This window comes from Thalassophryne amazonica, chromosome 14, assembly GCF_902500255.1.
Source record: "Thalassophryne amazonica chromosome 14, fThaAma1.1, whole genome shotgun sequence".
NCBI classification, from domain to species: Eukaryota; Metazoa; Chordata; class Actinopteri; order Batrachoidiformes; family Batrachoididae; genus Thalassophryne; species Thalassophryne amazonica.
In genome coordinates, this window is record NC_047116.1 from 45,742,890 (window position 1) to 45,769,277 (window position 26,388).

At 39.7% G+C, this 26,388-nt stretch overlaps 2 protein-coding genes across 3 annotated transcripts in view; one reads left to right on the plus strand and one right to left on the minus strand.

Moving 5' to 3' along the window:
* LOC117524090 (GRIP and coiled-coil domain-containing protein 2) overlaps positions 1-18,504 on the plus strand; it is a 51,423-nt gene extending 32,919 nt beyond the window's left edge. For both annotated transcript variants that reach the window (XM_034185820.1, XM_034185821.1), the window contains 5 exons: positions 271-479; positions 6,843-7,070; positions 8,684-8,823; positions 15,820-16,021; positions 17,829-18,504. In XM_034185820.1, the coding sequence (XP_034041711.1) occupies positions 271-479; positions 6,843-7,070; positions 8,684-8,823; positions 15,820-16,021; positions 17,829-17,902 (853 nt within the window). In that variant the 3' untranslated portion in view covers positions 17,903-18,504. The remainder of the gene's footprint in view (positions 1-270; positions 480-6,842; positions 7,071-8,683; positions 8,824-15,819; positions 16,022-17,828) is intronic.
* tmem223 (transmembrane protein 223) lies at positions 9,575-10,836 on the minus strand. Its single transcript, XM_034185822.1, has one exon. It carries the CDS (start codon positions 10,692-10,694, stop codon positions 9,978-9,980), a length of 717 nt encoding a protein of 238 aa, XP_034041713.1. The 5' UTR covers positions 10,695-10,836; the 3' UTR covers positions 9,575-9,977.
* Positions 18,505-26,388: the final 7,884 nt, after the last annotated feature.

The following is a 26,388-nucleotide window of genomic DNA, read 5'->3' on the forward strand; positions in this document are numbered from 1 at the left end:
TTGGGTGGTCACAGATTTTCAGTGCTGGTTTTAGTAAACGAGCTAATTGTAAACATGAACCGAAAGATAGTACAATGCTCCCTGACAGACATAAGTTACTTGGGGAGGGAGGGTAGTCCCTTGGAGTATTCTGAGGGCTTGGAAAAGTCAAGGCATGCACCCTTATGATATTCTTGATTTACCAAATTTGGAGCTGCCATAAAGTTCCTGTGACATGACAGTCCATCTTTTCTGTCCTGGTAAGTATGTAAACTTTTTTTCCTCCTTTAGGCTGCTGTCGCTACAATCTGAGAAAGTGGCTCTGCAGTCAGAGCTGACCCAGGCTCAGGCCGACCTGTGTTCCCAGACTGATGCACAGCGTCAGACATTCAGGGAACAGCTGAGGAAGCTGCAGGATGAGCACCGGGCCACAGTGGATACCCTACAGGGCCAAATGACCAAAGTTGAGGAACAGCTTTTTATCTTACAGAACCAGAATAGTAAGTATGGAGCCACATAGAGGGGGATTTAACTGATGTTAAAGTTGGTAAACCGTGAGTGTTGGCAGTATTAAAATTTTAGCAACTGTACCTTTATATGGAACAATGAGAGAGTGTAACTCGATAAGAAATAAGTCCCTTTAGAATGTAAGTGGCAGGATCCTCCAAAATTACTAAAAATCACACAAACAACAAAGCAACTTATAGTCCCGAAAATAAAGCATTTTTTCAGGGCATTTAATTTATTATACTTTGAGTACAAATCACAAATACGTCATTATCTACCCAGCAAATTTCCATAGTTCATACACCTTCTATAAATAAATAAGGAACAGGGAGAACAAAGGCCTATCATATATAGTTGTATCATATATAAATATGATACAAGTTTTCTGAGCCTTTTGTGAGCTACTCTTCAAAAGGACCAAAAATAGTACATTCATTAATTGTGGGATCTTTACTCTCATATAATAGTTAATATATTCCCTGCAATTAGCGTGGAATGCACAGGCATAAGAGTCGGTCAATAAATTGGTGAGTGAGTCTGCAAAATTTACATCAAGTTCATAAAAACTATTTCATATTTGAAATTATGGATTCTGATAGATACAGATGAGGACCAGTGAACTTCGTATTTTGGGCGACGTTGCACACATTATGTTTCACATAACATACTGATATTCTTTTATATATGTGCAAAGAGGAATATTGGAACAATGGAACGTATGTTTACCTGTTCAGGTAGACACGTAAACTATGTATACTCAACAAAAATATAAACGCAACACTTTTGGTTTTGCTCCCATTTTGTATGAGATGAACTCAAAGATCTAAAACTTTTTCCACATACACAATATCACCATTTCCCTCAAATATTGTTCACAAACCAGTCTAAATCTGTGATAGTGAGCACTTCTCCTTTGCTGAGATAATCCATCCCACCTCACAGGTGTGCCATATCAAGATGCTGATTAGACACCATGATTAGTGCACAGGTGTGCCTTAGACACTCTGAAAGGTGCAGTTTTGTTTTATTGGGGGGGATACCAGTCAGTATCTGGTGTGACCACCATTTGCCTCATGCAGTGCAACACATCTCCTTCGCATCATCCATGAAGAGAACACCTCTCCAATGTGCCAAACACCAGCGAATGTGAGCATTTGCCCACTCAAGTCCGTTACGACAACGAACTGGAGTCAGGTCGAGACCCCGATGACGACGACGAGCATGCAGTTGAGCTTCCCTGAGACGGTTTCTGACAGTTTGTGCAGAAATTCTTTGGTTATGCAAACCGATTGTTCCAGCAGCTGTCCGAGTGGCTGGTCTCAGACGATCTTGGAGGTGAACATGCTGGATGTGGAGGTCCTGGGCTGGTGTGGTTACACGTGGTCTGCGGTTGTGAGGCTGGTTGGATGTACTGCCAAATTCTCTGAAATGCCTTTGGAGACGGCTTATGGTAGAGACATGAACATTCAATACACGAGCAACAGCTCTGGTTGACATTCCTGCTGTCAGCATGCCAATTGCACGCTCCCTCAAATCTTGCGACATCTGTGGCATTGTGCTGTGTGATAAAACTGCGCCTTTCAGAGTGGCCTTTTATTGTGGGCAGTCTAAGGCACACCTGTGCACTAATCATGGTGTCTAATCAGCATCTTGATATGGCTCACCTGTGAGGTGGGATGGATTATCTCAGCACAGGAGAAGTGCTCACTATCACAGATTTAGACTGGCTTGTGAACAATATTTGAGGGAAATGGTGATATTGTGTATGTGGAAAAAGTTTTAGATCTTTGAGTTCATTTCATACAAAATGGGAGCAAAACCAAAAGTGTTGCGTTTATATTTTTGTTGAGTGTAAATTTGGTCTTATCTGTATGTGAGTTATGAAGATTCGTCTGTAATTACAGGGTCATGGTGGCCACTGTTGCTTGTTTATACACTCTCTCTCTCTCATACGCACACACAATTTTATGTACTGTATATGTGTAAGTATTCACAGAGCTTCATTTTTTCCACATTGTCATGTTACAGCCTTATTCCAGAATGGATGAAATTCTTTTTTTTTTTTTGTCCTGAAAATTGTACACACAGCACCCTATAATGGCAATGCGAAAAGGTTTTTTTTTTTTTAGATTTTTGCAAATTTATTAAAAAGTAAAACTAAGAATTCATATGCCATGAAGCTCAGAATTGAGCTCAGGTGCATCCTGTTTCCACTGATCACCCTTGAAATATTTCTACAGCTGAACTGGAGTCCACCTGGGGTAAATTCAGTTGATTGGACATGATTTGGAAAGGCACACACCTGTCTACATATAAGGTCCCACAGTTGACGGTACATGTCAGAGCACAAACCAAGCATGAAGTCAAAGAAATTGTTTCTAGTCCCCTGAGACAGGATTGTCTCCAGGCATAAATCTAAGGAAGGGTACGGAAACATTTCTGCTGCTTTGAAGGTCTCAGTGAGCACAGTGGCCTCCACCAACCATAAATGGAAGAGGTTCAGAGCCACCAGGACTCTTCCTAGAGCTGGCCATCTGTCTAAACTAAGTGATTGGGGGAGAAGGGCCTTAGTCAGAGAGGTGACCAAGCAATCCAGCAATCTACCAATTGGGCCAGTATGGTAGAATGGCCAGATGAAAGCCACTCCTTAGTAAAAGCAGCTCCCCCGGTGTTTGCCAAAAGGTACCTGAAGGATTCTCAGACCAGGTGAAACAAAATTCTCTGGTCTGATGAGACAAAGATTGAAATCTTTGGCGTGAATGCCAGGCATCATGTTTGGAGGAAACCGGGCACCATCCCTGCAGGAAAGCATGGTGGTGGCAGCATCATGCTGTGGGGATGTTTTTCAGCAGCAGGAACTGGGAGACTAGTCAGGATTGAGTCAAAGATGAATGCAGCAATGTACAGAGACAAGCCCTCTTGACCTCAGACCGGGGCAACGGTTTATTTTTCAACAGCTCAGTGACCCTAAGCACACAGCCAAGATATCAAAGGAGTGGCTTCAGGACAACTCTGTGAATGTCCTTGAGTGGCCCAGCCAGAGACCAGACCTGAACCGATTGAACATCTCTGGAGAGATCTGAAAATGGCTGTGCACTGACACTCCCCATCCAACCTGATGGAGCTTGAGAGGTGTTGCAAAGAGGAATGGGCAAAACTGCCCAAAGATAGATGCGCCAAGCTTGCAACAACATATTCAAGAAGACTTGAGGCTGTAATTGCTGCCAAAGGTGCATCAACAAAGTATTGAGCAAAGGCTGTGAATACTTATGGACATGACTTCTTTGTGTTTTGTTTTGTTTTGTTTATAAATTTGCCGAAATAAAAACAAAATCATGTCATTGTGGGGTGTTGTGAGTACAATTTTGAGGGGGGAAAATGAATTTACTCCATTTTTGAATAAGGCTGTTATATAATAAAATGTGGAAAAAGTGAAGCACTGTGAATACATTCTGGATCCATTGCCTTCCAGAAAATGGCTTCAGTGGCACAGCTAACCAAAAAGTTAGCTTCAATAACCGTTAATCCACTAACTGAAAAGTTAACTTTTATAAGGCTAAACCAATAAACCCCTAAAAATTTAGTGGAAGTTACAGCTAAAAGTTGAACCGTTAACTTTTACTATTTACTCCAGTACACTGGCAGCTACTGACACAACGAGGCAGCACTTCTGTCTCAGATCAGGCTTCTCTCAGCAAAGAGACCTGGCAACCAGAGAGAAAGGAATTTATTTTCACAGCTATACAGACTTGCAGATGTATCACAGGAGTTATGCATAGCAGGACAGTTTTGACTTATGGTTAAAATTTTAAACAAACTAATTCCGGACAAGTTACTGAAATTAACGTCAGCTCTGTCGTTTTACAAAGTGAAAATATCAGTTATGTTTTAGTTACAAAGTAATGTACTAATTTTGAAGGTTTTAGTGTTTTACAGATACACCTGCCGATAAGCATTATGGGAAAATTAGTTTCCTGTCATCAGTGGTTGGTTGGTATATGTTAAAAAACAAAGAAACACACAAGTTACTGTAATGTGTGTGTTGGTTTGTACAAATAAATCTGTATTTGTAAATATGTCTTTTTATTTGTAAAAAAAAAGCAATTTGAAAACTGAAAATTCTGTTAAGTGATTCAGCACTTTTTGCGAATGTGTGGCAATTGATATTCACACTGCCATCTACTGGACAGAATTTTCAATTTTCAAATTGCCTTTTTTTTCAAATAAAAACAATGACATTTACAAATACAGATTAGTTTTCCCATAATGCATTTCGGCATATGTGTCTGTAAACGCTAAAACCTTCAAAATTAGTGCATCACTTTAAAACTGAAACATATAGTTGATATTTTCACTTTGTAAAATGACAGAGTTGACGTTAATTTCAATAACCTGTCCGGATTAGTTTGTTTAAAATTTTGACCATAAGTCAAAACTGTCTTGCTGTGCATGACTCCTGTGATACGTCTGTATGGCTATGAAAATAAATTATCTTCTTTTTTTTTTCTCCCCCTCTTCCTTTCTCTCTGGTAGTCTGCTCTCCTCTGGTTGCAGAGGATTGAGCTCTACCTCTCATAACTGTCTCTCTGCTACAAAACATGTAACAGGCAGGCACTAAAGTGTATGAATTCAGGCTTTACAAATGTGTTTGACTGTTAAGCTTTATTCACTATGTCCATAAAAATATGTTAGTGGTCTAATAGTTATTGGAACTAAATTTAGCGGAAGTTAATTGGTCCCCTGATGGTTTTCAAAGTTATCTGAAAAGCTAATCAGCTAACAAAAACGTTAGCTTTGCTAATTAGCGGTTAGTGGATTAACAGAACTGTGCCCACCACTGCTTCCAGGTGTGTTTGGATACCTTTTTAATATCTAACTGTAAAATTGTATCATTACGTCTTTTATTTCCTTCCAGACATAGCTATAGTCTGTGGAATTTATTTATTTGCTTTGCTAGTAACAGACAAATAATGCAAGATGATTGCTTTGCTGTCCAAGCTGCAATAGAAGACTGAATGTATTCTTCAAACTAGAAAACTTTGAAAACTCCAAAATGGTGCAACAGTGCCATCATCTGCTCAGGAGAGTCTCTTCTATGGTAAATTCAGTCTTTCCTGTTTAAAGCACTGCTGTCTTTTTGATTCTCATGAATTTTTCTAAGCTTCTCCAAAACACTAACGACAATAGTAAGCAAGTCCCTTCGGCTGTTCCGTTGTCACTTGGGATTGCCACAGCTGAGCTGGAGCTGCATGTTAAGTTTTACATCAGATGCCTTTCCTGCCGCAACACCATATTACATGGAGAAATGGGCAGGGGTGGAGTTTGAACCAGGATCCTTCTGCACTGAAACCAAGCGCACTAACCACTTGGACAACACCCCTGCCTAAAACGCTAACAACCATAAATCAGCCTTTTGGGAAGCTTTGCTTTTCTGCTCTGTATTATAATGTACGGTAGTGTTCAGAATAATAGTAGTGCTATGTGGCTAAAAAGATTAATCCAGGTTTTGAGTATATTTCTTATTGTTACATGGGAAACAAGGTACCAGTAGATTCAGTAGATTCTCACAAATCCAACAAGACCAAGCATTCATGATATGCACACTCTTAAGGCTATGAAATTGGGCTATTAGTAAAAAAAAAAAAGTAGAAAAGGGGTGTTCAAAATTTAATTGCTAAATATGTAAAAGCAAAATCTCATTTGAGTGTTTAGAAACATCATTTTTATTGTGATTTAGCAACACAGCAGCTTTACTTCTGTTTCAGTAATCACAGCCTGTGGAACTTAATTATCTTAAAATGGAAAGAATCAAAAACTGCACATTTGATATCGCTGTCACTGTTTTAGAGAACTGAGCTCTGGAATTGACCTCATCACACTTCAGGAGTGGCACTGCATCTCCTCCTATCAAACTGCAAATGGTAAAAAATGTCCACAAAATAACTTGTCATCAGATCGCAGTAAACACCACAGATGAATGAATAGCATACAAACAACTTTGTCAATATGTCAAGTGTTTGTTGTGCTCAAACTGTGTTTAGTTTTCTGCTCCAGAAGCGGGGAAACAGTGAGAGCAGAGAGGAAGGTTGTGCTGCTGTGTTTGGCAGTGAGCTAGCAGTGGGAGCTCATTTATCACCTCCCACACAGCTGTTCTCAGGAGTCAGACACATTCAGTAAGGGCCTGAAAATGCAACTGTCTGTGTCGTTTCTCTGCCACTTCAATTCAGCCAGGTGTTGCTGAGGCTCAGCAGCTGCATTCCCACCTCTGAGACACAAACGGCGGCTTAGTGACATCTGGAGACTCATCATTAGTAGCTCACACGTGAACCAGGACTGACTTTGTGTGTTTTGTGCAGGTTCGATGTCCATGCAGTCCGGCCGCAAGTCTGTTACGTCAGATACCCAGCGCAAGAACACAGACCGGAACCAGGCAGGGCTGGGATTACTAGTCCTTAGTGACCTACAGTCTATGGCCAGGGAGGAGGGTGAGGGCATGGAGACCAATGACACTGACAGTCCCTCTCCTGCCCTTACACCTTTACCCTCTTTGGAGAAGCTTCTCACATCCCCCAATCCAAAACAAGGTTTGTGTTTCAGTGATTGTATGCTTGACAACACTCACTCACAGCTGATGAATGCGTGGGTGCTAGTCTTCCGTCATATGACGGATTTCCATCGAAATTAAAATTCAGGTTCCATTATTTCTGTCACAAGATAAGTCAAAAAATTATTTTGCTTCTTTTTTTTTTTTCTTTTTTCTTTTTTACACAAAACGGGTGAAACCCAATGAATTCCAACTTGAGCTTTCGCAATATGATGAGCACCATTACCGGAAATGAAACCGAAGCGGACAAACTTATTAAACGAGCTGTGACTGGTCGGAAATCAAAGCAGCTCTGTCACCGCGGTCTCTAAAACAATTAGGTAGGTAAAGCGGCTGTACACTCGTGGTTCTAGACGTCCATTCCTTCTTCACTATCAGCTTCCGGCACGTGCTTTTCAATGCGAAATTTGCAATTTATTTTCTCCATTTTAGTCAAAAGTAACAATAGTACAATTAATATAATGAATAACACAATAGTTCTCGCTAACGTAACAGAGCAACGGCCTGTTACACTGCTGCCTGAAAAAGATTATGCTGCAGTTGGGCCATTACATTGTTTCCGATGGTGTGTAGCAGGAAAATGATCATTTCTCTACGTTGATTGTGGAAGAAGCAGCGGGTCCACAATTTAATCATCAATCTCCGTCAAAGCCATTTAAAGATGTCAGTCATGACTCACCTTTCTGTTAATTAAAGTCGTTAACCAGGATTCTTGTCTATTGTTGCGGGCAAAAAACAAGAATCGTCTGCTCTCTGCCGGACAGTTTTTATTCGTTCCTCATTAATGTGCCTTTTTTGTGGGGCAGCCAACAGTTCTCTGGCGTGGATTGGACCATTAACATCTCCCGCTTTGCCGGCTTGTAAACTGAAGTTACTGTCCCGCTTGTAAAGGAAAAATAATAATAGTAATAATATCCTCCGTTTGTTGTTGTGGGACTTGACTGATTAAACATCATTCCTCCAAATGTTCTGCCACTCTCTGGCAAGTAAAGTTGGATAGATATTCAAAGATTCGACCTTCTGGAATCAATAACTTCAAAACAAATCGTTGTTTTAAATCAAATAACACCTCTTTCCAAACGTAATGAAAATAAAGAAGCTGTGAATGGTGAAGCAACGGGTAAATGTTGTGTACAGCCTCTCTAATTACAGCCATTGTCCCTAGAACTCCTTTATGGTCGTCATCGGTGACATGGTGGCTTTCCACACTAGTCTCCTTCATGTAGTTACTTTTTGTTCTTGAGGACGACTTGCTCCAGATTGGTTTACTGTACTATTTCCATTTATTATGAGTTAACTGAACTTGAAGAGATATTCAATGATTTGGAAATGTTGTCTGCATCCAGTGGTTTGCAAAATTACTATAATAATGATATCTTGTGTTGGATAAAGGAGTGGTTATACAATCTAGTATTGATGTGTTTTATGGTTTGGATCATGTTGCTGACATTTACTGTCACATTGAGAGTTCATTTTTTACATTTTTTTTTTTTAAATAAAGATACCCTCTTCTTTCAATTTTGACATCCTTTGCGTACTTCTTTTTAGGCACTGTACAGTAAGCCTTTAATAAGTCTTTCATTTTCTCCTTAGAGCCATTTGTGTGGACAGTGGAGCCAACCAAAGAAGAACTCAGTCAAAAGTTAAGCACCGCCACACGTAGTATGGAGCACATGAACGGCATCCTGCATGAAACAGAGGCCACCAATGCTGCACTCATGGAGCAGATCACAGTGCGTATACACTCACATTCACTTTTTCAAAAGTTTAGGCAACAGCTAAACTCATTTATTTCAGATGATAGCTGCAATCACTAAAGTGGCCGTGTGCCAGACAGATTAAAAACACAGTGCCACTAAACACGCTGGTTAAGCTTTACATGTCACGACTGAGACGGAGGTGTCCCAAGGTCCAAACTGCTATCCATGCTCTTAAGATATCTGGCATGTTATTACACAGGAAGAGATAAAACACCTTTTTCTGTAAAATAAATAAATAATTTTCCACCTCAGCAGCATGAAAACAGACAATTAATGCTGTATTATGTATAACTTATTGTGCACACAAGATTCCTTGTATGTGTTGACATACTTGGTCATTAAATTAGATTCTGAAAAGTGCCCTTGAGGATGTTTAAATATATGACACGATGGCCCCTCCAAAAATAAAAATCTACTGATGCTCCATCTGGGTCCAAAGAAAAAGGTTGTGTTTCATTTTTGATAATAAAGATATAAGCATTACTGTTGAGTCAAAAACTCTCAGCATCTGAATCATTAAGATTTTAACAGGTTCTTCTTGCAGTTAAGTTATTCTTAACAATGTGACTCAGTTTTCTGCAAGACCACATGAATCTTGGTGGAATAATCACTATTTCTAAGTTAAAGAAACCAAACATTTTGCTGCTGATCTGCACTTTGTCTGGTCTTTAAGAATGTCTGAGGGTTCTGACCTCAGCATAAACCCACCAGTCATACATATTTCCTGACAATCTTGAGTTTATGCACACATCCAGGTAAGGCTCTGCTTGTGTTAAATGTACATTTTGACAGCTACCAACATAAATGTTTTAGTTCTAATGCAGAATTCAAGGATTGGTCAGATGTGGTGGAGACATGCACGTTGAATGTTCTTCCAGTTATTTAGAATAATCCTGCTAACAAAAATGTCGTCTTTGGTGTAAGTAATTGTACACATTTTTCATGCATGCAGTTTTTTTATTATTTCAAAATTATGTATTTTTGGCAACATTAACAAAATGTGTTCAATCTGATGTTCCAAACACAAAGTTCAACAACTATGCATCTGGTTTTCTGCATTTTACTTGACTGAATAGAACCCGTCAAGCTGACAAAGTGTCATCTATAGAATCTCAGCTCCAGAAAGTTTAAAACGGTCTGTAAGTCCCGACTGTGATGTCAAAGAGGTGAGGATTGTTCAGTGTCCCCTCTTTGTCCAAAAGAAAGTACAGCCTGTGTCCTTTAATTCTGAATGGGATGAAGAAAGGGGACTCATGTCTGTTGGCATGGCAGGCTACCTGAGACAGTGGGACTGTGATTTTGCGTCCCCGACCTGGTCCCAGAGGTGACTGAGTGCAGACGGTCACCATCCGGCCACCTTTGTGCAGAACCACCTGGCTGACAGATCGACGACACAGTATAACCCCGATCCCGACTATTAACATTCCCACTGCCAGGCTTCCCAGTGTGAAGCTGTGCCTCCACACGGTGGAGCCCAGGTTTACGTCAAAGTTAAACATCCCAGGCAGCCCCGTGCTGGTGGACGCGGGGCTTTGCTCTGTAGCGCCCCCTGTGTCTCTGAGGCTGGTGTACGCGAAGTGAGACACGTATGCCCAGAAGAGAGCCTGACCTCCACAGAAAAACGACAGCAGGCGGAAGAAACGCGTCCTGTCGTGCTGGAACAGAACCACGTCTTTGGGGGGCTGACCTGGACTGACTTGGAACCTGCGGACGCTCTGAATGCGGTTGATAACTTGAGAGGAGCCGCTGCTAGCGGACATCCTGAAGCTCTGCGGAACGACACGGAGCAAAATCTGTTTGGAGTAACGCTCCAGCTCCGCGCACAGCAAGCGCTCCAGCCCCATGCTCACGGCGGAGCAAGTCTTCCAGCTGTCGAAAACTATGTAGCCGGTTTTTTAAGCTATCACATGTAAAACGTTTAAAATAAAATCTTTCTGTTCAGCTCTTCTCGCAGGTAGTAGACGCCGCCATACTTGTTGTGACGTATACGGCAGCGTTGCCAAATCTCGCGAGACAAGCAACCGAGCTTCAAAAGAAGCGCGTCAGTGGCGTTAAAAACAACCACACGAAATTTGTAAAGCAAAAATGAAATACATATATATATATATATATATATATATATATATATTTATCATTAGGTAGTTTGTCTTATAATGACCCTATAAATACAGTACCTTATATTTAAATTGCAGAAGTGAAAGGGAAAGTTTGCAAGATGTCGGTAGTGAGATCGCCTGTGTTCAAATTCAGTTTTCAATTTAATCATCTTATAAAGCGCCAAATCACAACAAAAGCCGTCTCAAGGCGCCTCACGCAGAACAGTTGAACATAAAAAATTAAAATAAATACATAAAATTAAAAAATTCAAATACATAATTAAAAACAAGTAAAAGAATAAAACATAAAAAATAAAAACTATTCATAAGAAAGAGAATAAAAATAGGTTTTAAGTCTTGACTTAAAAATGTAGTTGGTGGTGCTGACAAGACAGGGGCGAGAGCTAAAAATGCTGCGATGTTCCATGGGAGTGATGAGAACTTGCTGGATTTGGAACGCTCATATCAGACGAACAGCGCAGGCCAGACAGTTTGAAGACAGAGTGAGAGAGATGATGCAGGGTAGATGGGAGATAGATGCTGAGGAGTCACCACTTAAGAGGAAAAAGGGAAGTCCAAAAAGAGGGTCATGGATGGGGTTAGAGAGGACATGCAGGTGGAAGAAGAAAATGCAGAGGACAGGCTGAAATGGAGACTGATCATCGATCTGCGTTTGTGACCTCTAATGGGATCAGCCAAAAGAAGATGAAAAAGAAAAAAATGATTTACCTTATTATAATGGGATTTGGCAACTCTGTCAGAGTGGGGGCTTGTGGGAGGGTGAATTGCAATATAGCACTGATATTAATGTGAGGGTGTAAGCAAACAATGTCAAGTCAATTTATTAGCAAAAATGAGAACCATGTGTTTAAAAAAATATTGAGCAGGTACCTTGGTGGGCAATGAGTTGGGTACCGGTGTTGCAACACCGGCCTAGGCTGGAGAAGTAAACTGTGTCAAACTGGAATCACATCCAGGGGGAGTCATTGCTCTCATCTGCTTCATATTGTGGCGTATGGAGTTCAGCACCGCCACCAATGTACTTCAAGGCCTGTTTGCCCTATTGAGATATTCCATAATCCCTTGCATGCCAGAGACTGCAGTCAAAACAGCATAGAGAATCCACATGACAACAATTGCAAATGAACATTATCCTACCAAAATATAATTTTTTTTTATGCTTTTCATCACATTAATAAGAGACTGCATGCATGAGACCACAAAAACTTGCTAAAACAAATATTCCAAATAATCCGTGTCTGATACATTTAATCTGCGTGGAATATAATAAATGCAAAACATATTTCAGACATCTTATATATATTACTCTGGAACAAACAGTGCTGTAAGGACAATAAGCAGGACATTAAAGAGCAATTTCCCCCAGAATGACATGAACAGGAAGCAAATCCAGCTCACAGGGATTCCCATTGAAAATAACGGAGAAACAACCTGAACTTCTCACATATTTACATAAACACAATAACAAGGTCTATAAACCCATATAATATATTCACTAGAGTTTTAGGCACAATATACAGAGTTTTATGTTGCAATGTTAATGCTGTTGTTTATGTGCAGCAGTTAAAGTGCAGCCTTATCAGACCGTCTCAATGCAATCTCGCAGGTGACCTCTCCGAAGTTTTCAAGATTTTGTGGGATTTAAAACCTCAATAGGGTGAATACAAGACTTAGTACCTCTTATAAAAATAATTAAAGTTGATTGTCAGATTTCCCAATCAAGCAACCATAATTTTTCCAAATGAGCTTTTTTCCACAAACAAAAAGTGAAGATATATGTTTAACAATTGTACAAACAAGAGAATATAATATCTAGTTTGAAGAAGCATTTTTTTTATATATATATATATATACCAGTCTCTCTCACCACTTTCCTGTTTTTTCTGTAAAATTGCCTTGTGCTCCATCTATGCCGTGCGCCCTGACGCGTACGCGGTGCGTAATTAACTCTTCAACGGCAGAGGAATTTTCGAGCGCATTTATTTCCCTGGCGCCAGCTTTGGATTTGTCAACTAGCTCAGTTGAAGAGACTATGGAAATGTTTAATTCAACTTGCATCTCTATTTTAGATCTGCTTGTGCCTTTGAAAATCCAAAAGGCTAAGTCTGCAGCTGAGCCTTGGTTAAATGACACCACTCGTGCACTGAGGCGAGAATGTAGAAGGGCTGAAAGGAGGTGGAAAAAGGATAAGCTTCGTGTGTCATTGGACATTTTAAGGGACTGTTTGTCAAATTATCAGAGAACAGTCAAATCTGCGAAAGCTGATTACATGTCAAATTTAATTGTGTCAAATATTAAGAGACCCCAGGTCCTGTTTAATGTTTTAAACAAATTAGTGAATCTTGTGGAGTTAAACAGTGTTGTTTACTGTCAAACATTGTGTGATAGCTTTCTTAACTTTTTTATTGATAAAATATCTGCCATCAGGGCTTCAACCTCCTGCCTCTTTTGAGGCAAATCCCTCCATGAACATAGTCTGTTCTACGGCTTTTGAGCAAATTACTCTCAGTGATCTGTCTGTTGCTGTGCAAAAGCTCTGACCCTCTAACTGTCCACTTGATTGTTTTCCTCCCAAACTGCTCAAATATGCATTTGATGTGGTTGGCCCTTATTTACTGAAGATCACGAATCTATCGCTGACTTCTGGCTGTGTCCCTGGTTCTTTTAAGCATGCGGTTGTTCAGCCCATGCTTAAAAAGCAAAATTTGGACTCTGAAGTCCTTGCAAATTATAGGCCAATTTTGAAGTTGCCTTTTCTGTCCAGAATATTGGAAAATTTGGTTTTTAAACAAATTCAAACTTACTTGGAGGCTAATGGCATTTTTGAAAAATTTCAATCTGGTTTTAAGTTGCGCCATAGCACTTTAACTGCACTTTTAAGAGTTTTTAATGACTTAATTTTAACTGTTGATTCTGGTCATTCTATTGTTTTAATTCTTTTAGATTTAGATTTAATTCTTTTAGATTAGATTGCATGTCAGGGTTAGCCCATATATCCCTAACCCCATTCATTGTTTTAAATGTCAGAAGTTTGGCCATTTCAGATCTTCTTGTCAAAGCGCTGAGTGTTGCAACGCCTGTGGTAAGTGTGACCACAATTCTGCCAACTGTCAGGGTCCTGTGTGATGTGTAAATTGCTCTGGCGATCATGCTGCCAATTCCCGTACGTGCCCGAAATGGATTGAGGAAAAACAAATCCAAGAACTCAAAGTTCTGGGTAACTTGTTTTACCCTAATGCACGTAAAGTGCAGCTTCTCACACAGGCTGCTTCAGCTCCGCTGTCGAAGGGACAGATACAGGAAATCTTTCCTGCCACATGCCATCACACTGTATAATAAAAGCTGATCCATCCTTTATCAGTATATTGAGACACCCCATGACATCTGGTGTATACTGCTAATCCATATATCGGCTCTAATATACTGTTACTGTACATTATTACTGCACACTGTACATTATTATTGCACACTTTGTTGTACATATTATATTTTTTCTTTATTTTGAATTTTAATTTTATATATTTTATTTCTATTTTATTCCTTATTTTATTCTACTATTAATAGTGGGAACAAGGGTGCACTGTCTAAGTGTAAATGCTGCTACTGCAAAGAAATTTCCCAGCTTGGGATGAATAAAGTATTTCTATTCTATTCTATTCTAGATTTAACGGCAACGTTTGACACAGTTGACCATAAAATTCTGTTGTTGCGCCTTGAAAATCATGTTGGCATTAAAGGTACTGCCTTACGTTGGTTTACATCCTATTTGGAAAATCGGTGGTTTGCTGTGCACCTGGGCCCTCATTTGTCTGATGTTGCCCCACTAAAATGCAGAGTACCACAGGGTTCCATTTTGGGCCCTTTATTGTTTTCTCTGTATATGCTGCCACTCGGGTCAGTTTTTAGAAAATATAATATTTCTTTTCACTGCTTTGCAGATGATCTGCAAATTTATCTTCTGCTGTACCCGGGCAGAGACAATTTTAAACTTTTGAATAATTGTTTGAAGGAAGTGAAGGACTGGTTGACCCATAATTGTCTTAATCTGAACAACTCTAAAACCGAGATTGCGGTATTTTGGAACTCATTTGATGCCACTGCTCTGGGCTCGCTGAGTATCCACTGCCACCCGTCTGTAAGGAATCTTAGTGTCATCTTTGACAGTTATAATAAATTTGAAAAGCTGAGATCCCGGCTGAAAACCAGGGGAGACCATGCATTTTCAGTGGCGGCTCCAAGACTCTGGAACAGGCTTCCTTTGAATGTCCATATTGCCCCGTCTTTAAACATCTTCAAGTCTTGCTTAAAAACTCATTTGTTTGCTCTGGCTTTCGACTCAAGCTAGCCGATTCCTGATTTGGTTATGATTATCATTTTAGCCATTTTGTTCCTGTTGTGTTTTTCATTATTACTATTAATATTTTTTGGGTGTGTGCAACACTTTGGGCAGTTTTTCTGTATTAAATGTCCTATATAAATAAATTTGACATTGACATGAAAAATGTGTAGCAATGATTTGGCTCTTTGTTTCTTCTTATTCAACAAAGTTCATTGAATTTGGTTCATATCTTTTTGAGATGTCCTGCTGACAGACAAATGTCAGTGAAAACTTAACCACTTCAATGGTGGTATTTACAATGTTTTTGTAGTTTAGCAGCAAGTTCATATCTGGGTTTATTCTCAAACACATCGCATTTGTGAACAGCATGTTACAAAAGTTTGATTGAACATTTTGTTACACATTATCTTTGGAGAAGAGAATCCTTAATTTAAGCACTTGTTTCTTACCATAATAGTTCTGACTCATCTTAGGGTTTAATCATTTATTGACACCGGTTTCTTTCACAAACAGTTATTGAAGAGTGAAGTTCGCCGTCTGGAGAGGAATCAGGAGAGAGAGAAGGGCGTAGCCAATCTGGAGTATCTGAAGAACGTCCTGCTGCAGTTCATTTTCCTGAGATCAGGTAGTGAGCGGCGGGCTCTGCTTCCTGTCATTCACACCATGCTGCAGCTCAGCCCAGAGGAGAAAAGTAAACTGGCCGCCATTGCACAAGGTACAGGTTCTACACTACATTACATTGGTATTAAACTTCTCTTTTCAAGACATGTTATGATATTGTGTCTTTATATTAAAGTAATCCACAAAGGGTTTTAAAGATTTTTCTTTTCTTAATTTTATTAGCAGGTTAAGAAAATTTGGAACATTGAAATCGGTGGATCTCAATCTCGTGCAATAAAGAGGCAAGATTCATTCCTGACAGTCGCATCAGTGGTTGATTTCACTGAGGGACTCTTTCCTCAGTGAAATTAGCTGGTAAAGTCTGTGACTACAGTGAAACCAGCACCATCTTAACAATCTTGAGATCACTCATAACCGCTATGGCTAAAATGTCTGGGGGGGGGGGGGGGGGGGGGGTATAATAAGTTGTGTATTAATGTCATTTCTGCGTGTCTTGAGGTTTAAGTCTTAAGAGGTTACTACATGATATTGAAATTGTAACTGATACAGAATTTCTTGGTGTTTTTATTGACAATAAATTAAGCTGGAAAACACATTAATTATGTTAAATCTAAAATATCAAAAGCCATTGCAATTCTGCATAAAGCACAAGACTTCCTCTCCCAACATTCATTAACTATTTTATGTTGAGGTTTGGGAAAACACCTGTAAAATTAATATTAATCCAATATTTTTGTTGCAAAAGAAAGATATAAGAATTATCAGTAACAAACCATATCGTGAGCCAATGAATATGTTATTTGCCTGTTTGCATATTTTACAATTCTGGGACTTGGTTGATTACATCACAGTACAAGTTATGTTTTAAGTTAAAAATAAACTTTTGCCTCAACATGTTCAGGATCTGTTTAAAATGAGGGACTCCAGCTGTAATTTGAGAGGAATACTGTTTTTTGAGAAATTAAAATTTCAAACTACTATAAAAATTCATTGTGTTTCTGTTAAAGGTGTTAACATTTGGAATAGTCATCCTGATAACATTAAATTACTTGATACCTTAGTTGGCTTTAAAAGGCTTTCCAAAAATAATAAAATTACTTGTTATAGTTTGAAGAATTATGTTTACAGATTTTGTTATTGTTTTGGGTTTGTGCATTGTGCACTATTGTTTGTCTGGTTGTGTTTTGAAATTTTAGTTCATTGTTTAATTTATATAATTTGTGCACACTTTCTTGGTATTTGTTGTTATGAGTGAGTGTATATATATATATATATATATATATGTATATATATATATATATATATGTATGTATATATATATGTATATATATATATATATATATGTATGTATATATATATATATATATATATATATATATGTATGTATATATATATATATGTATGTATATATATATATGTATATATATATATATATATGTATGTATATATATATATATATATATATATATATATGTATGTATATATATATATATATGTATGTATATATATATATATATGTATGTATATATATATGTATATATATGTATATATATATGTATATATATATGTATATATATGTATGTATATATATGTATATATATGTATATATATATATGTATATATATATATGTATATATATGTATATATATATATGTATATATATATATATATATATAGTATAAGGGGTGGTATTTATAAGCTTTGCTTCTGCCTACACCCTTTTGGCCACATGAGTACACTGTTAAGTTGTTGTTTTTATGAGATTTTTTTTTTTAAACTGTTGATTTGTATGCCGAATTAATAAATCCATTCACAAGTGTTTGAGAACATTCTGTCATTGCTCTTTCGTGACTTACCAGGTGTTCTTGCATTCCACCCCCCCCCCCCACCCCCTTCTTCAGGAGAGGAAGAGTCATCAAGTCCACGGGGTTCAGGCTGGACCTCCTATCTCCACAGCTGGTCTGGGATCAGATAGACCTGTAAACATCCACATAAATAAGTAGTTACTGGGGATTCTCTGTGGAAGTCTGTACTGACCAGTGATACTTTGTGTATATATAAAACAGGGACACAAGGCTGGTCGATAAAACTGGGCATTTATCAAACACTGGTGAGACAGTTGACTGGACCAAAGAATCTGTATCAGAGAGAAATGGTGAAGAGTGTTTTAGCTGTAATAAGAGCCAAAACATTGGCCGCATCTGATTTAACTTGCACAAATGTGAATGAATGTTTTACAAATGAAGGCAAACATGCATCAGTCACATCACAACATTTAGTAGACACAAAGTTATACACATAAGGTATTATAAAGCAATATTAGCAGCATGAGAACATGTGCTGTATGAGTGAATATAATATGTGTAGTGCGTGTTAGAACTGCATCGTGTAATGCTGATGCACACAAGTGGTAGGAGGGGTTTATACCTAATTGCTCATTATGTAGTAGGTATGGTATGAGATTCTATGAACCTAAATATGTTTTATTTCACTGAGGTCATCTTGCACAGTGCACTTAAATGACCATGTTAATGGTTTTGCATGTTTTTCATCATTGAATACAATTTGCATATACTTTCAATTTCTACCAAATGATTTCCAAAGTCAATGTCATATTTTTATGGGGTTTTTTTCCTTCTTTTTCTTTCTTTTAATTAATTTCATTCAGCTGTGAATCTGAAGTTGCGGACACTTGAAATATGCATGTCATGCACTAGGTAACACACAGTCGATATTTTGTCCGATATTAATTAATTTAATTTTACTTATGATTGCCTTGCAGATTAAAAAAAAAAAAAGACTTTTTGTCCACAGTGGGAGCATAGTTAGCAGCATCGTTTAATGTGATTAAAGCTGGACATTCACTACACTACACAATGATGCCATGTGACTATACTTTAAGTGTGTGTGGGGGGGAGGGTACCTTGGATGGACCAGTATTGTGTGTACGAGGGCTGTCCGTAAAGTATAGGTCCTTTTTTTTTTTTTTCTAAAACTATATGGATTTCATTCATATGTTTTTACGTCAGACATGCTTGAACCCTCGTGCGCATGCGTGAGTTTTTCCACGCCTGTCGGTGACGTCATTCGCCTGTGAGCACTCCTTGTGGGAGGAGTCGTCCAGCCCCTCGTCAGAATTCCTTTGTCTGAGAAGTTGCTGAGAGACTGGCGCTTTGTTTGATCAAAAATTTTTCTAAACCTGTGAGACACATCGAAGTGGACATGGTTCGAAAAATTAAGCTGGTCTTCAGTGAAAATTTTAACAGCTGATGAGAGATTTTGAGGTGATTCTGTCGCTTTAAGGACTTTTCACGGTGCGAGACGTCGCGCAGCGCTCTCAGGCGGCGTCATCAGCCTGTTTCAAGCTTAAAACCTCCACATTTCAGGCTCTATTGATCCAGGACGTCGTGAGAGAACAGAGAAGTTTCAGAAGAAGTCGGTTTCAGCATTTTATCCGGATATTCCACTGTTAAAGGAGATTTTTTTAATGAAAGACGTGCGGGCGGATTGCAGCGTCGGCTCGCAGCCGCTGCGACGCTCCGCCACAGGAAAAACACCTCTGTTGGAAGCCTTGAGGACAAGTTGGAACATGTCCAGCTGATAAACAATTTCTCATATACTCACTCCACTGAAAGCCATCAAAAGCCGCCTGGATTTTACAAATGGTTATCAACACGGAGGTGTTTTTCCTGTGCCGCGGCACCGCGTCGGCTGCGTCCCGACGCGCGGACCCGTCCGCACGTCTTTCATTAAAAAAAATCTCCTTTAACAGTGGAATATCCGGATAAAATGCTGAAACCGACTTCTTCTGAAACTTCTCTGTTCTCTCACGACGTCCTGGATCAATAGAGCCTGAAATGTGGAGGTTTTAAGCTTGAAACAGGCTGATGACGCCGCCTGAGAGCGCAGCGCGACGTCTCGCACCGTGAAAAGTCCTTAAAGCGACATAATCACCTCAAAATCTCTCATCAGCTGTTAAAATTTTCACTGAAAACCAGCTTAATTTTTCGAACCATGTCCACTTCCATGTGTCTCACAGGTTTAGAAAAAATTTTGATCAAACAAAGCGCCAGTCTCTCAGCAACTTCTCAGACAAAGGAATTCCGACGAGGGGCTGGACAACTCCTCCCACAAGGAGTGCTCACAGGCGAATGACGTCACCGACAGGCGTGGAAAAACTCACGCATGCGCACGAGGGTGAAAGCATGTCTGACGTAAAAACATATGAATGAAATCCATATAGTTTTTGAAAAAAATAAAAAGGACCTATACTTTACGGACAGCCCTCGTATAGCAAAAAAAATCTAAAATAAAAAAAATGCAAGAAATGCTACTGCGTGTGCACAATATACAAGTCATTTCCACAGTTTGGTGCTGGCTCACATGCACTTTTCTCTCTGAGCAAAAAAAATATATATATATATATTCTTTGCTCAGTAAATGTATTTCTGTGTTTCTATTATCCACAAAAAAATCCGTATGATGTCTACCATGCAGCCATGTTGTTTATCTCAGTTCTTTGTATATGTTTCACAATTTGGCACAGATGGTTATGTTCTGCGATGAACTAATCAAACATAGGAAGTAATTTTATGTTGTGCACACACCATAACTTATTGAGTGTTGACTGAAGCATAGCCTCGTTACATATTTATTTGCACTCCAGAGCTACACATCAGCTCTACATGGGATAAACTGTGCAGCACCATGCACAGTGCGCAGCTCCCGGTGTTCCTTTGCTGCCCAGCTAGAGCCACACACCTTGATGTGGGCACTGTATTCTGTGATTATTCTGCAGTACTCTCTTGCATTACCTTGATGCAGCACTGAGTTATGTTGATAAGGCACTGGCATCATATTGTGTAGTGTATAGCTGGCTTTAGTTTAATGGGCTAAAACATGCAAAGCCACCATGTGGTTTATTAAAGCACATCTCTATGTTCCTTCATAATCCCCCCCTTCATGTTTTGTCAGGCTCACCTGAGTGATATAATTGACAGAGCATCTCATTATCCTTTCAGAGGTTGTTTTTCACAAATGCCTTATGTTCGGAAATCAGGAGTGTTATAATTTTCAAAACTCATGCTCGAATTGTTTTATTACAGTCTGTAGTGATGACTGGTTTGTTCTTTCTGTTTGACTGTTGCTAATATTTAATACCATTTCAAGTTTCTTTTGTCTGCTTTTCTTGGGGATTACTTGATGATTTTTTTTTTTTTTTTTTTTTTCGATTACTGACAAATTTTGCTTCCATACCGCATATCCTGTGGAAGAATGGTGTTCATAGCATAGGGGTAAGAAATTCTGCCTTACTAGACCGATAGGTGTCAGTCTGTGTCTGGCAATGACTTCAAGATGGAAAAACAATTCCTCTTTCCTCATAAAAGTATTTTTGTCCGATGCACACTTTTCCATAAGTTGTACACATTAAAATTAATTATTCTAAAGTCACACTAAGCTGTTCTATCGGCAGCTTCTTGTCCTCTCTTGAGCAAACTGAATGTATTTTTATCTAAGGATTTTTATTGAACTTGTATGTTAGTGTGGCTTGAAGTTTCATATGTAACTGTTGAGACGTTACATTTCAAATTGAGGCAGAGATGATTTGTTTTTCTTTCCAACTGTAAAACAAATAAAGGTAACATGAATGAGAATGTTTCACACTAATGTAGACTCTTGCTTATATATATATTTTACAAGCGATATCAAATAAAACTGCAATTTACAATTACATTTTTTAAGAAAAAACAAAACCACCAACACTCAATTATATACATAGTAAAAACAAATGAATACAAACATTGAGTAGAAATGGGGGAAAAAAACAATTTATTCTTTACAGTAAGTAATGAAAAGGAGAGGAACAAGAAAAAAAATAAGAACCCACCCATCCTGGCTCACAAGATTGAGTGTGCATATACATAGCACTGTCTCGTAGAAGTCAATCAATCTGTGTGTACTCTGTCTGGCAAGATTCATAAGGTGGGCAGGTAGGTCAGAAATGTTTCCCATATGTGAGAGAACTTGTGTGTGGATCCTCTCAATGTATATTTAATTTTCTCCATCTTGAGAAAGAATGCAACGTCCCTAAGCCAGAGTGAAATGGTTGGTGGGTGAGGAGATTTCCATAGTAAAAGTAAACGGCATCTGGGTAGTAATGAGGTAAATCGGATAATCTCCAACTGCACAGAGTTTAAATGTATGGTCTCACTGGGAGCACCAAAGATTGCTATCAATGGACAGAGATGTAAAGGAATGCCCAATATACCAGATAATATGATGAAGTTGCTAAACCAAAACGTGTGTAGTTTTGGACAAAAAAAAAAAAAAAAAAAAATGGCTCAAATTACGCTGACTGTTAGAGCATCTGTCACATTTGCCTTCTGTCTCTGGAAAAATGTGAGATAGTCTTGATTTTGAGAAGTGGACCCTATATATTATCTTGAAATGAATAAGAGCAAGCCGAGCACAAGACGATACCGGGTGTATCCCATTCACAACTTGCTCCCACCAACTCTCACTGAATTGCAATCCCAGCATCCCGTCCCAAACAAATTTTGTTTTTAGATTTGAGTGATCATAAAGATCTAACATAAGATTATAAATCTCAGAAATAATTCTTTGACTGTTTTAAAAATGAGAAAATCACCACTTAACTGCTGAGGAGGTAGGGAGGGGAACTGGGGAAACACAGAGATAAAATTTAAAACTTGGAAAATCCTAAAAAGAATGATAGTTTTAATAACTTATAAATTGCCAAAAAACAAAGACCTTCAGAATACAAGTCAACAAAATTGTATACTTTTGTTAATGCCAGGCAGCGAAAGCAGATAGTCCAGGTGGTTTTTATTTTTATTCTATTTTATTGCACTGCAACTGGATGGCCCTAATCTCGTTGTACCAATGTATAATGACAATAAAAGGCATTCTGATTCTGTGTGGGGGGGGGGGGGGGAGTGGTTGTTGTGTAATGAACCTGGGGGGGAAGCTGATACAAATATAAAATGTTTTCTAAATTTATACCAAATCTTACAATATTAAGCACAACCGGGTTTTTCACATACATTGATAACTAGTTGGCAAAGAGAAATGTAAGAGCAGATGAGGACAAAGAAGAGCAAGATGAAGCCTTTATTTTACACTGTGATAGATTTGGAGCATCAACTCAAAATTGTATTTTCTAAAGATGAAATGCCCGATAATAAAATATAAAATTATGTAAGGCCAGACCACCATTGAACTTGCATCTTTGGAGCAACAACTTGAAGATCCTTGGAGACTTTCCCCCAAAATAAAACTACTTATTCTATCTAAGGTGTCAAAGAAGTGTTTTGGTAAAAAATAAAGGAATTGATTCAAACACATAAAGGAACTTTGGTAAAACATTCATTATAACTACATTAATCTCCCCAATAATTGAAAGAGGAAGATTATTACATCTCTGAAAGTCAGACTTAACTTTGGTCGTAAGTGGAGTAAAGTTAGGAGAGTAAAGGCCTGAAAAAGCACGTGGCACATTAATGCCAAGATACTTGAATCCAGTAGCAGTGATGTTAAAAGACAATTCTAATCCAATTACATTTGTTCCGCAAATCTGATTGGTTAGGGCCCCTTCACACGTACAAGTAACACGATTGAAGCCAAGTCGTGCATGAAGGAGGAACTGTATGCCATTTGTGAAAAATCAGCTGCCTCTAATGCCTCGTACCTGTCGCTACACCTATTTGCGTACACCAGCGGCTGAAAGACAGAGTGTGTCCTGCAAGAGCCCATTCGATCCTTCTTGCGGCAGGTGTCGGCCAAATTCCAGGTGACACACACGAACATCCAACACTGCTCTCTTGATACTTAGAAAATGTGTGACCATTCACGCTGTTAGCACGAAAACAGTCAGCAGACAATCGCTTTTGAGCTGGATGTGAAATTTGTCTAAGTGCCCCCACGAGTGACGTGCCAGAGTATCGGCTCCCCCTGCAACATATGTGCCATGCGTGCGTATCGCGCGTGTGTTGTGCCCCCCCCCCAATCCGGAACATGTGGCGTCCCGGGGGTGGGAGCGCACTTGCATGAACTGCTAATATGGATGTACAGACGGGGACTGGCTAGCCACGTCTGAGCGCACACAGCAAGTTCCTACTGGACACAAGCCTCGAGTGTCCTCAGTCCCACTGTGAAGGGGTTTGCCAGGAGAGATCTTGGTATGAGGATGTTTCAAAAGAAACAAACCCCAGCTAAAACCTCCACAAAGAGCCTAGGCACCAGGGCGTATGAAGAAAATGGTGCAACTTCTCCCAGTGCTGTGGGGAGACATCTCCTCTGTAGCAGCACTCAGCTGGGTCATCCACGAGATCAGCAGTGTCATCCACCAGATAGTTCTGATCCTGGACCCCAGCAACAACACCATCAATGGGCTAAAAGAATCCAGTGAAACTGCATCATTGTAAAATGGTCCATTGGGGAGAAGAAAAAGAGATCTCACTGATTCGCCTACTCAAACTTGAGAAGTGGGGCAGGAGATCAAAGGCAGTATTTGAGGAGAGGAAGGGTCACCATCTTGAGGAGAGCCATCGGATACAAAGCCAGTAATGTTAAGAGTGCAGCTTTAGACCCCGGGTCTGGGGCCAACTGCGCTCTTGTAGAAGGAAATTCAAGGCAAATGGAAAAAAAAAGACAAGATCAAACCTGATATTGTCATCTGAAACAAGCAAGAGAAAACAGCCAAAATCTTCAATGTGACAGTCCCCAGTGACTACGGCCTGAATCGAGCGGAAAGGGGAAAGATCTCAAAATACCAAGAACTGAAAAATTACCTACGAACAACATTGTCAGTGAAAGACATTGATATCATCCCAGTTGTGGTGGGGGCATCAGGCCTGATGAAGAAGAACCTGAAGAAATACCTTGAGGCAATCCCCGGTCACCCAAGCGCACATGAGGTGCAGTTGTCTGCAATTAAGGGAACGATCGCCATCTTGAAGAGAACCCTCGGATACAATGCCAGCTCTGGTTAGGATAACTATAGAGCCTAGGGTGCAACTTTAGACCCCAGGTTTGGGGCCCACTGCATTCTATTAAAAAGACATCAAAGATAAATGAAAAAACACAGAGAGCCTCCTCCCAGCTGCTGAACAGAGACTGACTGACAGCTGCAAGTGATGGTTCCATGCACATGACGTGTCACATTAAAAACACAGGGACCACAGCCAGGACAGATATATTAATAAGTCCTACACTAACTACATACACAATTACATAACAAATAACTAAAAAATAATAATCACATAACAGACACGTTGCTGTGTGCACTGAACTGTCAGGGGGCATGGCCACCGACAGCAGCTGCTGTTGAGATCTCTGGTTCTGGACGTCTCAGGTGGGAAACACGTATCATGTTTTGACGGACATCATGACCTTACAACCTCACGTGGACATACATAAAAACATATATTGTTGTTGTGACCAGCTGCAGCAAGCGAGCACATGGCGTGCACACTGACAGGCTGCCCCAGGTGAAACAGACCATCAGATCATAACACGCAGTGGGCGATCTGAATGTCACATCACCCACATGAGCTCTGTTCCACATGACGCGGTGGCTGCCCTGCAGCGTGCCGTCCACTGGACATGCGTGCAGGGCTGGCTGGACATGCCAGGCCGACAGATGTGGACATGATAAGAGTGCACTGCTTCATTCATGTCATGTCATGACTGTTCATCTGTGACCACGGGTCATCTACAGAGGAACAGACGGTTCATATTTGTATTGTTGGTTCAATAAGAGGGATTCAATAAAATGCTGTGTTTTTTATGGTGTGTGGTTTTATTTTTTTCCTCCATAGCAGAACCGTGACACGCAACACGTTCCAGCTGTTTTGTTTTTTCTTTCCTTCACAACAGTGACAATTATGGCAGCATCCTGACATTGGGGTGAATGTGAGGCATTATTGTAAAGCACTTTGAGCATCTGATGCAGATGGAAAAGTGCTATATACACTCAACAAAAATATAAACGCAACACTTTGGGTTTTGCTCCCATTTTGTATGAGATTGAAGCAACAGGACCTTCGTGGCCGGGACGACGGTGGGGGATCGAACCCACGCGGCTCGCACCAAAAGACTGTTCCTCTACCAGGTCAACCAAAGGGGAACTCCCCTACTCCCCTTTGGCCAAGCTAGCGGGAACGTCTTTTCAATTGGGACCCAGGACTTTCATCCCGCTATCCAGCAACTTCGCACAGCCATTGAAGAGGAGTGGACCAACATTCCACAGGCCACAATTGACAACCTGATCAACTCTATGCAAAGGAGATGTGTTGCACTGCATGAGGCAAATGGTGGTCACACCAGATACTGACTGGTACCCCCCCCCCCCCCCCAATAAAACAAAACTGCACCTTTCAGAGTGGCCTTTTATTGTGGGCAGTCTAAGGCACACCTGTGCACTAATCATGGTGTCTAATC

Coding starts and splice junctions, on each gene's coding strand:
- tmem223 (XM_034185822.1), bottom strand. CDS start 10,694: ATGGGGCTGGAGCGCTTGCTGTGCGCGGAGCTGGAGCGTTACTCCAAA.